Below are 16068 nucleotides of genomic sequence, written 5' to 3'. Positions count from 1 at the left end.
ATCAAGCACGGGTAGAACGTAGAACAAAACGAAACAACCAGTAACAGAAAACACAGGGCGACTGGGCAGTGACGTACTCACAGAACCAGGATAACACAGGCATGAACACATAAACACACTTGAATGGATTCAGGAACACAATCACCGACAAGGGGCTAGGGAAATACAGGGACTATAAATACATGGAAATGAACTAGACACAGGTGAGGATGATGATAACAAGGGCGTGGCAGACAGGGGAAACCAGGGCAACAGACAAGCTGGGCGGGATCAACTGGCAAGGAATAGCACAGACATGGGGAACAGAGACACCAGAGTGACAGCAAGGAGAGGGGGGCGTAGCCCTACGTGACATCCACCTTAAAAGTTTACCGCCCATGGAGGTGTACTCCTCTCATTCTATAAATGAGAATAAATTAATATTTATTCATTAATTTAGTCATAGTTGTAAATACATATTTTGGTCCAAGGTATTAGGTCACTGCAATGATTTACTATTCACCGGTAATAAGGCTCATTAAACAATATTACACCTGTTCCTGTTATAAAAACCTTGGTATCCGATTGATCAGAATGGTTCTGTGGTTATTTAAACACACACACAACACTCACAAAAGTACAGCTCAGTGATGCATAATAATTTAATTAATATATATTTATTTTATTTTAAATTAAGACATGAGAACCACACCAGTAAAACATACCATAAATTAACAATTAATGATCAAACAGATTCTAACTTATTAATAGATTTAGTAGATGTTAACATTTATACACATACTAATGCATGTTAAATTATTTTAAGAGACACCTTTGATTGATTTTTGGAGCATATTTTGGACCAAATTTAAATTGTGGATTTTTTTACTATAATTTTTTTAAAATAGTCCATTCCGTGTTGTGTACTGTATACTGTAGGATCGTCTTCTGTTGTAGCGCCTCCTTATAGCAGCGCACCAACCACACAGTATACACTGAGACATGCAGAGGGAAACACACAGACAGAAAGAGAAGGAGAGACAGACAGAACAAAACAGAGGACAGATGAAACAGAATAATACTTAAATTGCTTCTTAATGGGTGCCTACAGTTACTGTTTATTTGTACTGATATTGATATTTAGATAAATGCTATGTTTTAGTCAAAAATTATTTTGCAGATAGTCATCTTTGAAACTTTGATCTTTGGAAGCTTTGATGGTACTTACACAAAGTAGAATCCAGCATGGTACAATAAAGATGGCTATAGCACAGGGGATAATGATGCCCAGAACCCACCATGCTCCCCCACTTGCCAAACCAGTGATTTGAAGTATTTCAGCAAGAAAGTTACTTGGGAAGTTGATATCACTCGGCACATAGACATACTGTGCCTTAGCCATAATCTGCATATTATCAATCCTGCATGAAACAGACAAATGAAATTTAATCATTATACAGTCATTCTTTATTCTCTGAGTTGATGAAGTGCAGAATTAATAATTTGGCTGAAGATTTAATTTAAATAGTACATCACTTACGTGATGTTAGCTGATGGGAAAGTAAAATTTTGATTCTTGGTCAGTATTTTGTTCATCTGAAAATAAAAGATTAATTACATGATTTAAAATGCTAAGTACTATTTAATTTTTTTTATTTATTTTAATTGCTCAAATTTTTATTTCAGAATAGTAAAAATTGAGACTCAATGCTTGTGTGTGATGAATGTGTGGTATAGCAGGGAGTGGGTGAGACGTGAGTGTGTAACTGGAGTTCTTAATTCTCCATGAAGAATAAAAAAACAAGCACAGCAGTAAAGCTGTAAAACATTAGGCATATAGTTCTAGCAGACATAGGAAGCACAGTGGTAGCAGTAGACACATTCAGTGTCAGCAACACAAGAACAAGAAGTCATGTGCAACATTGGATCAGAGGGATAAACAAAAGAGTCAAACAAGAAAGCAGTGCAAGGGGTCAGAAATCATGAGACTAGAAGCAGGGCAGGTGTGTGTGTGTGTGTGTGTGTGTGTGTGTGTGTGTTGTGTCTGTGACAGTGGGGGCTAATGTTCCCTTGGCTGGGTTTTTTCCTTTTTCTTTCCTACCAGAAAATTATTTTGGGAGCAAAAGCTAAGATAAGTATAATAAAAAGCATAAACTTGGCTCACACTAGAGGTCTGCGCGGGACTGCTTTTTTAATCCCGCTCCCGCTTGTTTTAGACCCGCTCCCGCCAAAAAAATCGCGTGTTTTAATCCCGCTCCCGCCCTCACCTGCTTGTTTTAGTCCCGCTCCCGCCCGCACCGGCCAAAAAATTGCTTGTTTTAATCCCGCACCCGCCCGCCACATACACATTTCTGTCGCCCCCCGCCCGCAATCCTAATATGAATTGAATTAATTAGATTTAGTACTTGAAATTTTCTTATGTATTTATTAAAACATTAATATAGCGATGGATTGCGCTGTCCCATTTCTTACCACAGTCCAAACACTTGCCGTCAGGTGACGTACACCAACACTTTCTGATATCAATCACAACAAGCCGATTTCCCTCTCCATTAATTACAATGGAATATGACTTCCATACATCAGACTTTCCTGTAGTTGGCTTAATTGTGGTGTATTCGCCTGTTTTAATTGAATTTTCCACAGCTGAAACTGGTTGACCGTCTACAGCAGGGGTCGGCAACCTATGGCACGCGTGCCACCATTGGCACGCCGAGGCATAGTCACTGGCACACGACACGCTGGACCAGCATCAGCAAAAATATATATAATTTAATAGAAATTATTATATTAATTGATTATACTTTCGCGAGTGACCGTAGCGCGACTCCGCACGCACACCTCGCGCGAACGGCGGAGGCGTTTATACTTGGCGATCGATTGCGATATAATACTTAATTTGTGTCCATTTACACACCCCCCCACCTCCTCTCCTCGGTCAACAATTTAAACTCGCCGCCATAGTGGCACACTCATTGACTGGACATGTTAAAGTTGGCACTCCATGTCTCAAATGTTGCCGACCCCTGGTCTACAGTCTCTGCCATTTCTGTATCAAAATGACGCCCACTTCATGTTCACGTGATCAGTTTCTTAGCCAATATTTTGAATTAGTTTATTGCTTACTTACTGAATGATTAGTTGTTTTCGTCCTGTTCCTTATGCATGGAAATCATTGCGTTGTTATTATAATTTTCTAGACTATTAATTTGCGGGATTTTTCTACATGTATATGTGGTCCCGCTCCCGCATCGCCTGGACTAATTCAACTCCCGCTCCCGCCAATAACAATTAAATTCTGTCCCGCGCCGCAAGATATTCTGTCGGGTCCCGCGGGACCCGCGGGATTACCGCAGGAGTGCAGACCTCTAGCTCACACTCACCAAGTTGTTGGTTGTTTGTTGAAGTCCATCATATGTTTCTTTGTTCAGTTCAGTTTTCGAAGACATGGGCACATTGTTGAGCTTAAATCCAAAGTTGATGCTGAATGAGGTGCTGTCAATTACTAAAAAAGAGGTGGAAGCATTATATGTGTGTGCAGACAGTTGCAATAGTTGTTTGAGATAATTCTTTGATGAAGAATATTCATGACGTCCTCCGATGCAACATACAATATATACAGTAATATTGTCATTTTGTTCATTAACTACATAGGCAATGCAAGTTTTTTATATAGTACCTTTCATACACAATGGCAATTAAAAGTGCTTCACATAAGAATAGTAAAAGTTTATTACAACTCAATCACCCCAGGAAAGTCTTTGCCAGAAAGAATAAATGTTACATAATATATTAACTCAAATAAAACGTGTAAAGTGTAAAGGCATAAAATAAAAGGAGCATTTGGGTGAAATTTAAAAGAATTAAATCATTCAAATGTAATCTTTAGAACTTTAAAAAGTAATCAGGAAAGACCCTCAGTTAATCCAGTGAAATACTCACTTTGCAAGGTGGCATTCTGGATACTCTTAGGGTCATTTAGGTTTTGGATTTTATCTTGGGTTTTGACAACTGGGTCCAGCAGAACATAGGCTGTGAGAAACTCTGTCTCACTTGGCATGTGTGTGAAGTTCTTAATCACAACTTCGATATAAATCATTGCAGTCCCAGATCTGAAGCAGGAGAGAAAAAATATTGAAATGTCATTATGAAAATACAGAGAATGTACAAAAAAGCTTCAGTAATTTTCTTCATTACAACCAGTGATGTAAATCTAGAAATTTGTTCACCTGTGTAATCAAAGTATGGTGTAATGTTAATGTAATGAGGATTCTTAGTACAAGATGCATGCAAGATGCAAGATGCATAATATACTATAATATTAGTTTGGTATCAGTACACTCACAGAGGTAGAGGTGACTGGGATGACAGGGTAGCTGTAGCAGAAGTAGTAGTGGATGCTAAACCACTAGCTTGAAGTATATGAGATAGAAATCCACTTGGGGAGTTGATATCTCCAGGCATATAGTCATATTCTATGCTGGCCACAATCACCGTATAATTACTCCTGGAAGAAATTAAAAGATAAAACTGGATCGGTAATGTAACTGTAATATCATTAATGGAACTGTCCCTCAGAGGTGAAACGTCTTCTTCCGGCTTTCAAGAGAGGCGGTCGCACTTTATCTCTGCTCCTGCACTCCCTCCCGCTTGCCTGCTCAGCTTAGACTCTCTGTCTTTTCTTTGTAACCTGACGCTGCTCTTCAAATTTTAACAAGAAAATGGATTTGATCAGGTGGTCTCTCAACGCAATTGACACTATTTTTTCATGGTGCGGGAGAACCCACATGCCCGGACGGTACGTTCTCATCTGGATATGTGCATGACTCATGAGGGACTTGGCATAGTATGTGTCTTGTGCCTCTCTCCCTGGAAGATGTTGAGGATGTGTTCTTATTTGGAACTTTGATCGCGGTGGCTCTGCTGATTGGATTAGGCGTTGCCCTGGTGTATCGGAAAATTGATAGAGTGGAGTCAGCTATTGAGCATCCACATCAAGTGCCCCATATTATTGATGCGGTGGGTAGAGCTGTCGGAACACAGACTGTGACTGTTGGAAAAAACTTGGAGACGATCGTGGATGGTATCAATGCTCTACGTGTGAAGTTGGATCAGTTGGGAGACAGCCGGCTTTAAGAGGAGTTCGTGCTCAAAACGCTCAAGGACGAGCTCCTTGCTAAATTCTTCATTCTTCTTATCTGCATTGGCGCCCAAACAAATTTCTCCCAGAAGGTCGTCGTCTTGGTTACCTGCTCCTACCTCCACACAGAGACTGTCAGAGATGGCTCTCGTCTTCCACCGCAAACTTTGACACATAAACTCTGTGCCAGGCTTCTGGCTCCCCCTCCCTCACTGAATGGATCACGCCTCTCACTGCTTACTGTCTGTGTTATCAATGCTTGTATGTGCTATGGGGATTTTTTGCATGCACACAGACTGTTGTCCTGTTTGTGAGAATAATCTGTGGTCATATTTTTTTGTCTCCTCCCAATGTTATCTCTCTATGTTTCTCCCCCACCCTGTGGAGTCCTGGTGGCGCGTGCACACGCTGCGGCTGACTCGACTCTGGGTTCCTGGTGCTTTAACTGTGGGCCCGGGGGGACGTAATTTCGTACCTTGTACCTGTGCAAAGTATGACAAATAAAACTGATTCTGAACTGAATCAGTAATGTAACTGTAATGTCAGTAGTGTAACTGTCCCTCAGAGATAAAACTGAATTAGTAATATAAATGTCCCTCTCCCCATTTTGCACTAATTAAAAAAAATGCTGATAACATGCAGGAGTAGGGAACATAAGTGTAACGATGGCGCTGGCGAGAAGGACGAGACACGAATCCCACATTGCAGCAAACGTTACTTTTATTTACACTTAACATATAGCGCACAAAACGCACGGAGAACACGAAACAGATGCAGTAACGTGTAAACATTAGACAACGACGAGCACAGGACACTGCGCGAGCGCACATTAAATAGACAAACCACATTAGCCCTACGTGATTACGAGACGAGTCACAGGTGAGACAGATTATCACACGATATAGCTATAACCACGGAAATCCACAGACGCAGACAATGCACGTGGACAACGTAAACACACGCCCAAAAGGGAGGGGCCGGGGTCCTCAACGTGACAATAAGGATTAATGTAAATTGTGTCTCTTTACTTACAAGAAGGTAGTAAGTTGTGGGAGTACAAATGGTGTAACATTTGGGTTGTTCAGTATTATGTTCAGCTGAGAAAAGAAAATGTTTATGAGAACAATTGCATGTTAATTACATGCAATAAATTTCATCCAATGTTTTTTAATAGGAAGGCTTTAATTTCAGGAATCTTTGGCAGGAAATAATTTTGGGACCCAAGGCAAAGTATAATCCAGAGCATAAACATAGCTGACACTCACCAAGCTGTTGATGGCATTGTTAATTAACACATATGTTCCATTCCTCAATTGAATATTTGTAGCCAAAGGCACTTGACTGATCTCGAATGTAAAGTTGATGCTAAATGAAGTTTTGTCAATTTCTAAAAGAGGGGTGGAGGCATTACAGAACAAATTAATGATTTCCAGAAATGTCCATATGTCTGATACTGGATTAGTTGTTTAAAGTCACTATTTGCTAGAAAACATTTAGGATGCCGACAAAGGACCTACACATAACATATTTAGGATCACACTGAGTTTTTACAATTTACAACACAGGAGAGTAAACAGGACAGAGACTCACTCTGGTAGATGATGTTCTTGATGCTCACAGGGTTATTTAGCTTTTGTATTACAATATCTTGTATTGTTTTAATACTTGAGTCCAGTTGAGCATTGGCGACAGTGAGAACCTGATCCTCACTAGGTAGAGTTGTTAAGTTCTTAAACACCAGGCTAATATACATTAGTACTGTTCCAAGCCTGAAGCAGAAAAATGTATTACTAAAATGCATGAAGGATGCAGTATTGCCACAAAATGCGTCTACATTTCAGTCAATAATACATATCTAGAATTTAGTTAATCAAATAGTGTCCGCACAGAATGATGAGACTTTATTCAGACATGCATTAACACATAGATGCACAGAACATTAAAATATTTCTTTGACATCAGTCCACTCACAAAGTTGGAGATATGGTGGTCTTGGCAGCTGTAGCTGTTTTAGCAGGAGTGGTAGTGAATGTCACACCACTATCTTGAAGTATTTGAGCAAGAAATCGACTTGGTGAGTTGATATCTCCCCGCTCATACACATATTCTGTATTAGCCACAATCACCATGTTGTTACTCCTAGAAGAGATGGGAAAATTTATTAAAGTGAATGATTAATGTATACAGTTTCCCCCTTGTTTTCCAATAAATTTAAAATAGTGTTTTAATCTACAGGACAGTTCTGCATAGATCCAACTCAGTATGTCTTTACTTACGAGAAGTTATATCGTGGGAGTACAAATGTTGAAGCACCTGGGCGGCTCAGTATTTTGTCCAGCTGAGAATTATCAATGTTAATTAGAATAGTACATAATTAGAATAGTACATCACCAATAAAACATGTTCTTGGGTCCCACAGCTCAAACAATATAATACAGAACATAAAAGTAGCTCCCACTCACCAAATCATTGATCGTTTGTTCAATTGAATTATATGTTTTATTCCTCAATTCAATGTTCATTGCCATTGGGACATCACTGATCTTGAATGCAAACCCAATGCTGTATGATGTACTGTTTATTTCTAAAATGGGTGTAAAAACACATGATAAACAAATTCTGACTTCTGATAATGCATTAGTTGTTTCAGGTCATTATTTGGTGAAATATGTTTAGTATGCCCACAAAGAACTTACACATAACATTGACATTTTTGTACATTTACAACACAGTCAAATGTAATCAGGAAAGAGACTCACTCAGGTAAGTAATGTTCTGGATGCTGACAGGGTTATTTAACTTTAGAGTTGTGATATCTCGCTTTGCTCTGAGACTTGAGTTCAGCTGAGCATAGGCTGTGAGAACCTGAGCTTCACTAGGTAGAGTGAGCATGTTCTTAAACACCACACGAATATAAATCAACACTGTTCCCAACCTAAAGCAGGAGAGAAAATTATGATTACTCAAGTACACAGTGAATGAAATGGTGACAAAGAGAACTGGTACATTTCAACATCTACATTACAGCCAGTAATATGTATCTAGTTATTACAGTTATGAAGTTACAACAGTAGTACATGTATATGGAGCACCTACAGAGTTTGAGGTGTGGTGGCCTGAGCAGCTACAGCTGTTGAACCAGGAGTGATGGTGCTCCGGAGGGCTGTGTGGGATATGGAAGGTGTGGTTGTTCTGTAAAATACAAGAGAAAGTTATGATTTACTAGAATTCTAATTTAATTAATTTATGTCAAAATGTTCCCACTAATTAAACAGGACCAATAAAAATTAATATGTAATATGAGATGTAATATGTCAATTCAATTAGAAAGATATAATAAATAAGGAACAAGGAGACCTTAGTCATAAGTGTAAATATAGGTACAAAATATATTGCAAATTCATTTTAGAATTACAGACTGTACATCTTTGGCAGAATCTAAGCATACATTATAGAGGGAGTTGATGCTGAAGTCTCCACCCATTTGCTTGTAGTTACTGGAGAATATATTGTAGGTGAGGCTACAAATGAAGTAAAGAATGAAAGATAAATAGTATGAAACATGGCTTTATTTCAACCAACTCTCTGATGAAATGTATTCCTCTACAACGTACCACTCTGTAATGTGAGCTCATTGAGGAAGCTGACAGGGATTCCAGCATCTCCATCTTGGAAGTTGTACTCCATGATACCTTCAATCTTATTTCTCAAAGTTCTAAAAAATTAAGATGGGGAAAATGATATATATATATATATGTGACTGTACGATAATAACAGGAAGTAATTTTCAAAATGGACAATCAGTGAAACTTACATGAAAAAAGAGTTCTGGGGTTGAATTGGTTCTGCCAAGTCATTCAGAAGTGTATTTAGCTGGAGAAAAACACAATTTATTAGTTTATGTAATTCTTCAAATTATACACAGTTTGGAAAAAAAAATTATTTGTAAACTAAAATTTTGAACCTGGCAATGTAATTTTTCTGCAGAAGAATATTCGCAAAAAAATGAACAGTCTGAACTTTTAAAATTGGTATCAAAACCAGATGATTCTACTACTTCAACGATCATGACAAAGAGATGATCTTCCCTCGCAAAGTGTAAGAAATTGACCTTGTCTAGTCCCTTAAAGTGCTTGGCAAAGGTAACAAGGAATGCAAGAAGGTTTTCTACTCATCACCTCTGCTTTGAGGAACTCATAAATCACAACCACAACAATGATATCCCCTCCTAAAGTTTAGAATCCTAACCTTATCTGGTTGCCTAAAGTGCTGGGAAAATGTAATAAAGAATGCAATAGGATGCTCTGGTCAGGATCTCCCTTTTCCTGAGGAAACAGAACTCACAGATCCAGGAAGGACCTTCACTCATAAATTCTAGAATTCTAGAATTGCACCTATAACATTTGCACATTAAGTGATCTATGTTTGATGTAAACGCATACACCACAGTGAAACATATCTATGTATTCTTGTATGTTCCACTCTTTTAGATATGCATGTCCATGTATTCTTGGGTTGTATTTTATTTTAGATTTTAGGTATGTATTTATTTTAGATTTATGCATAACCAAGTATCAATGTGTAATGTTTTATATTAGATATACGCATATTTATGTATTAATGTAGGCACTATTATTTCAGATATAGGTGTCACGTTGAGGACCCCGGCCCCTCCCTTTTGGGCGTGTGTTTACGTTGTCCATGTGTACTCGTCTGCGTCTGTGGATCTGTGTGGTGGTGGTTGTGTCTTGTGATAATCTGTCTCACCTGTGGCTCGTCTCGTAATCACGTGGGGCTAATGTGGTTTGTCTATTTAATGTGCGCTCGCGCAGTGTCCTGTGCTCGTCGTTGTCTACAGTCTACACGTTGCCGTGTCCGTTTATATGTTCTACGTGCGCTATTGCGCAATATCAGTAAAAATAAAAGTGACATCTGTCCTAAGCCAGGGATTCTGTGTCTCGTCCTTCGCTCCACCCCGAACGTAACAATAGGCATATCCATGTATTCTTGTGTGTTACTTCAGTTTCATGCCTGTCTATGCATTATGTGTCATTTATCGTCTAAAAGTATAAATGGAACCAAACTAATCCTTAATTAGGCTAAGTGATTGTGTCCATTTATTTAGTAGTAGTGGATTATCTTTGTCTCAGAGAAATATGTCTTACTGTTTCTGCCTATTCAATTCAACACCCCACCCCCTTTTCTCTCTCTTTTTCTCTTAAGAAAAAAACCTTTTTGTTACAAAGGTAATGAATATTTTCATTATAATCAAATAGTTTCACTATAATGAATAGTTTTCTTGGGGTGGTCGGGACGGTCCATTCCTTACATGTAATTGACCAATAGTTGTACTAGATCATGCCCTTTTTACTAGGAATAGTTAAACAGCATTTCTCATGAAGGAATCAATGAGTTGGGATTGATGCAAAAAGATTGCTACAAAGTTCGAACTTAATTCCAGCCTTCAAGAAATATCTTAGTTTCATTTCTCAAAAAAGTACTTAGTTTGTTTCTTGTCGCCTTTGTCAAAATTTGCTCTCATTCATCTAGTCTTTTAAGTCAATTTTATTTTATTTTAACTCAGTTAAATTAAAGTTAATCCTGTTCGGACAACAGTCATTGATTTTAGTTTAGCTTTAAGTTAGTCCTTAAAAGATAACCAACGCAAATGAAAGTCTGACTGAGCACCTGCAAGCCACTGTGGTGACATCCTGCGAAGACTTCACTACCCAAGGAAGTTGGGAGCAGCCTGAAAGAGGTGCCTCAGAGAACATCTGAGAGCAGATCTCAAGGAAGTGACCGTGTAAGCGCCAACTGCAAGGCCAAGATCCGCGCTCCAAACAGGCACGTCGATTCAAGTCTGCCTTCAACTTTTTGATAGTTGACCATCCACAAACATGGTCTCTCATTCTACAAGTAAGCTGCTATCACATGTTGTTTGGGGTGCCAGTCTTCGCTTGCCTCTGTAGATTTCTCTCCCTCCATAATGTCTAGTTTAATACGATTAGCGTTTCTCATTAACCCCTGTCGGGGTTCTGCAATCTTCTGCAATCTTCTAAGACCCTCCTTTCCTCCTTGGTTCAACTTTAGTTAGAGAAGTTTTTCGTTAGCTATAATCCATTCATAGGTAAATTATAGTCATGTCACGTAGGGCTACGCCCCCTCTCCTGGCTGTCACTCCGGATTCCCTCGTGTCTGTGTTCTTGCCCGTTTGTCCCGCCCTGCTCGTTGGTTTTGATGAATTCCTTGTTAGTTACCACGCCCCTGTGTCATTGCCGTCACCTGTCCCTTGTTTAGTTCGTGTCCTTATAATCCCTGCACTTCCCCAGTCTAGCTATCGGTCTTTTTGTTTTCGCTGTGTTTTGCCTGTTTGCCAGATTGCTGCTGTTCCGTGAGTCTTCCTTGTTGTGTTCTGCCCCATGCCCGTTATGACCCATGCACGTGACTACAACTCTGCTTTTGGAATTTCCTTTAATAAATCTCGCTCTCCTCAGCGTTTGTGTCCGCCTCCGTGTTCTGCTCTGCGCAGAACGTTACAAGTCAATAGTTGTTTATTATTCTCCTATTGATTTAGATTAGTAAGTTTACATGCAGATAATGTAATGCTTGAATTGTGATATTAAACATTTAATACATTTGAACTTTTATTCATTAATTTGATAAATATATATTGGTAATATATGTAATATATATATATACAGTGGGTTGCAAAAGTATTCATACCCCTTGAACTTTTCCATATTTTGTCACATTACAACCACAAACATAAATATATTTCACTGGAATTTAATGTGAAAGACCAACACAAAGTGGTATACAATTGTGAAGTGGAAGGAAAATTATACATGAATCAACATTTTTTTTACAAATAAAAAACTGAAAAGTGTAATGTGCAAAATTATTCAGCCCCCCTGAGTCAATACTTTGTGGAGCCACCTTTTGCTGCAATTACAGCTGCAAGTCTTTTAGGGTATGTCTCCACCAGCTTTGCACATCTAGTGACTGAAATTCTTGCCCGTTCCTCCTTGCAAAACAGCTCAAGCTCAGTCAGATTGGATGGAGAGCGTTTGTGAACAGCAGTTTTGAGATCTTGCCACAAATTCTCAATTGGGTTTAGGTCTGGACTTTGACTGGGCCATTCTAACACATGAATATTCTTTTTTTTAAACCACTCCATTGTAGCTCTGGCTTTATGTTTAGGGTCGTTGTCCTGCTGGAAGGTGAACCTCCGCCCCAGTCTCAAATCTTTTGCTGACTCCAACAGGTTTTCTTCCAAGATTGCCCTGTATTTGGCTCCATCCATCTTCCCATCAACTTTGACCAACTTCCCGGTCCCTGCTGAAGAGAAGCACCCCCAGAGCATGATGCTGCCACCACCATATTTGACAGTGGGGATGGTGTTTTCAGAGTGATGTGCAGTGTTATTTCTCCGCCACACATAGCGTTTTGCATTGTGGCCAAAAAGTTCAATTTTGGTCTCGTCTGACCAAAGCACCTTCTTCCACATGTTTGCTGTGTCCTCAACATGGCTTCTGGCAAACTGCAAACGGGACTTCTTATGGTTTTCTTTTAACAATGGCTTTCTCCTTGCCACTCTTCCATAAAGACCACATTTGTGTAGTGCACGACTAATTGTTGTCCTGTGGACAGTTTCCCCCACCTGAGCTGTGGCTCTCTGCATTTCATCCAGTCACCATGGGCCTCTTGGCTGCCTCTCTGATCAGTGATCTCCTTGTTCGGCCTGTAAGTTTAGGTGGACGGCCTTGTCTTGGCAGGTTTACTGTGGTGCCATACTCTTTCCATTTCTGGATGATAGATTGAACAGTGCTCCGTGAGATGTTCAAAGCTTGGGAAATCTTTTTATAATCTTTTTATAAATCTTTTTATAAGCCTGCTTTAAACTTCACCAAAACCATATTCCTAACCTGTCTGGTGTGTTCTTTGGACTTCATGATGCTGTTTGCTCCCCAACATTCTCTTAACCAACATCTGAGGCCGTCACGGAGCAGCTGTATTTGTACTGAGATTAGATTACACACAGGTCATTAGCAGTCATCAGGCAACTTCTGAATGCAATTGGTTGCACTCAGGGAAAATGGGGCTGAATACTTTTGCACGTCGCACTCATTAGTTTTTTATTTGTAAAAAATGTTTTGATTCATGTATAATTTTCCTTCCACTTCACAATTGTATACCACTTTGTGTTGGTCTTTCACATTAAATTCCAGTGAAATATATTTGTTTGTGGTTGTAATGTGACAAAATATGGAAAAGTTCAAGGGGTATGAATACTTTTGCAACCCACTGTATATATATATATATATTTGGTGGTAAATATATATTTTGGTCGATAGTATAAGGCAGGGGTGGCCAACCCGCGGCTCGCGAGCCGCATGCGGCTCTTTGCCTGGTTTCATACGGCTCCCCAGCTGGTCCGCGGGCTCACCTGCACAAACGGGGCGACACACTGCTACATTTTCGTGGTGCGCGGTTAGTTTACAAGCCTAGCGAGCCGCTAATACTTTTAAAACCGGCGTAGTGGAAAACGCGCATTTGACTGTCTTCACAGCTAATAATTTACACTCGCCACCCCCCCCCCCCCCTTCAACAGATTACACTCGCCCATGTACGATGTGGCTCTTTGCCGTAACACAGTAAGAAAAGTGGCTCTTGGTCTATGACGGGTTGGCCACCCCTGGTATAAGGTCACTGCATGGATTCAAAACTTAACCCTTTGATAATAAGACATACACATAATTTAATCCATTCCAGTTTTCAAACATATTTTCCTGAGCAGTTAGGATGATGCCCCATTTCATAATTCATAATTAATCAGTATATCTGCTACAAATAAAATGATGATACTGCAGCAATATTCTTATAAGAGGAATGTTTTATACTCACTGCAGTGTTGATAATATTCTGCACATGGTCATATGTATTGTTGAGGTTGGTGCTGTCTGGCATGCTGATATTGTTGAGACTGTATATAAAGACGACTGCAAAGGAGGTATCTGTAATTTCTGTGCAACAAATACAATAATTTAATATGAATGATCAGTCTATGGACTCTAAAGTTGGCTAAGTGAAAAGAGTGATTGTAGTAATCTTGTGCAAATTGACGAAAACCTACTCTCATAGGTAATGTTCAGGAGTGTCACAGAATCAGTGATCTTTGTTTTTCGAGAGCTCAGCAGACTTCTTGTGGCATTGAGGACTACACTTTCACTGGGCACGGGAAATGAAGAATCAAACACAAGTTTGGTTTCGACCACAGCTGAACCATGTCTAAAGAGACAAAACATTACAGTGATATGTTTTCACGGACAGTCCAAAATTGGTAACTAATTATCCTATAAAATATGATCAAATGTATGCATACATTATAGATGCCATTCCTGCTGTAACCTTGATTTGATTGGTAGTTGTTAAATGTTCTCTCATTGGTGGTGCCTCAGTTTTGCTTCTTGGGTATACTGTACTCAACTCTGCAATTTCTGGTGTAGAGTTTGTAGGAAGCTGTTGTGTTAATGGCATGGTCATGGTAAACAGTGTTGCAGTTTTTGCAATTGGTTTAGATGCAGTTGTTGTCTTGGTTTTGTATGCAGCAAACGTGGATAAAATTGATGATTTTTTCTGTGGTGTGGATGCTGTGGCCAAACGTGTTTCCATTGTTTGATGCATGGATGCATTCAAAGTGGTTATATGTGGTGTGGAGGGAGCTGACATGTGTGACGTTATTGCCATTGATTTTGGTGTCGATACACTGCTTGAATGTGAAGTAGACACAGGAGTTGGTAAATCTGTTTTGGATCCATTTGAAGTGGCAAGATTTATTATATTTAATGTTGTAGGTGTCTGTGGAGTGAAGGAATTAGTCAATTTTTTTGCCATTTTCTGAGTGGTGTAATTTTTTGAATTGATCAAAGATGCTGGAGCTCCATTTGCTGTAGATGCAATGAATGTTTGTGAATTGGATGCAGTGGTAGTGGCCAATTTTCTTTCCATTGTTTGTGTTGAGAATGCAGTCAAAGCAATCAGAGTGATTGAAGTTGTTGATGTTAATGCAGTTGTTGCTGGTGGTGTAGAAGAAGCTGAAGTGGTTTGAATTGTTGGATTTGTTGGAGTAGCTTTAGAGGGTATTTTTGATGTCAATGCCTGTTCAGTGTGAGCAGTTGAAGCTGACAAACTAGCTACTTTTGCTTTTGATGCAGATGTTATGGAAGAAGTCCGATTTCTTTGAGTTGTTGAAGTAATTACAGTAGGTGTGTTTGGCATGGATGAAACTAAACCGATTACAGTTGTTGGCATTGCTGCTGTGAATTCATTAAATTTCTGCAGTGTGGATGCCTTTGTAATGGGCAAAGTCATTGCTGATGTTTCCTGTTTTGATGTATGCAAAGTAGCCAAATTTGTGGATTTAGTTTGTGGTGTGGTTGCATTTGAAGAGGAAAAAGTAGTTTGTTTTGTTGTTGACACAGTAGATGTTTGTGGTACTGTGGATGCTGTTGTTTTCAAATTTGTTGCACTTGTCTGTGGAGTCATTGCCATCAAAGTAATCAGAGTTGTTATTGGTAATTTTTTTGTTGAGGCAGTGGGAATTTTTGGTGTGGATACAGATGAAGGGGACAGAGTTAATGGTTGTGGTTGTGTGGATGATTTAGTTGAAGTTTTCAATGCAGGTGAAGTGGCCATACTTGTTTTTGTTGTCTGTGGTGTCAAGGATGATAAAGAGCTAAGGGTTGTTGATGGTGTTAATACTATAGATGTTTTTAGTATGGATTCAATTGACTTAGTTGTTGGTGGTACTATGGTGGATGAAAAAGATGTCTGTCGTGCAGATGCAGATGATGTGCCCCATGCCTTTAACCAAGGTGAGGATGAAACCAATGTGTGTGAAATTGTTGGTGATGTGGTTGGTCTGATTACAGCAGTATCCTGAGGTATGG

At 39.3% G+C, this 16068-nt stretch overlaps 1 protein-coding gene across 1 annotated transcript; it reads right to left on the bottom strand.

Moving 5' to 3' along the window:
- Positions 1-817: 817 nt before the first annotated feature.
- On the bottom strand, positions 818-14936 carry LOC143476132 (uncharacterized). The gene is made up of 20 exons (XM_076974133.1): positions 14502-14936; positions 14253-14407; positions 14024-14142; positions 8934-8992; positions 8734-8834; positions 8568-8640; positions 8216-8311; positions 7879-8054; positions 7582-7703; positions 7396-7457; positions 7091-7258; positions 6710-6888; positions 6385-6506; positions 6152-6216; positions 4325-4486; positions 3922-4091; positions 3363-3484; positions 1520-1575; positions 1208-1400; positions 818-974 (listed from the first exon to the last, which is right to left on the bottom strand). Exons 1-20 carry the CDS (start codon positions 14864-14866, stop codon positions 879-881), a joined length of 2661 nt encoding a protein of 886 aa, XP_076830248.1. The 5' UTR covers positions 14867-14936; the 3' UTR covers positions 818-878.
- Positions 14937-16068: the final 1132 nt, after the last annotated feature.

The sequence above is a fragment of the Brachyhypopomus gauderio genome, chromosome 15 (assembly GCF_052324685.1).
Source record: "Brachyhypopomus gauderio isolate BG-103 chromosome 15, BGAUD_0.2, whole genome shotgun sequence".
Classification (NCBI taxonomy): Eukaryota; Metazoa; Chordata; class Actinopteri; order Gymnotiformes; family Hypopomidae; genus Brachyhypopomus; species Brachyhypopomus gauderio.
Note: the sequence above shows the minus strand (reverse complement) of the source record. Positions and strands in the feature narration are given on the sequence as shown.

Bases quoted from the DNA above. Each gene is read 5' to 3' on its own strand.
- LOC143476132 (XM_076974133.1), bottom strand. From the start codon at position 14,866: ATGGCAATAACGTCACACATGTCAGCTCCCTCCACACCACATATAACC. The intron at 14,408-14,501 runs GTATGCATACAT...TTGTCTCTTTAG, and splicing joins GCAGGAATGGCATCTATAAT to ACATGGTTCAGCTGTGGTCG. The intron at 6,889-7,090 runs GTGAGTGGACTG...TTTCTGCTTCAG, and splicing joins ACCACCATATCTCCAACTTT to GCTTGGAACAGTACTAATGT.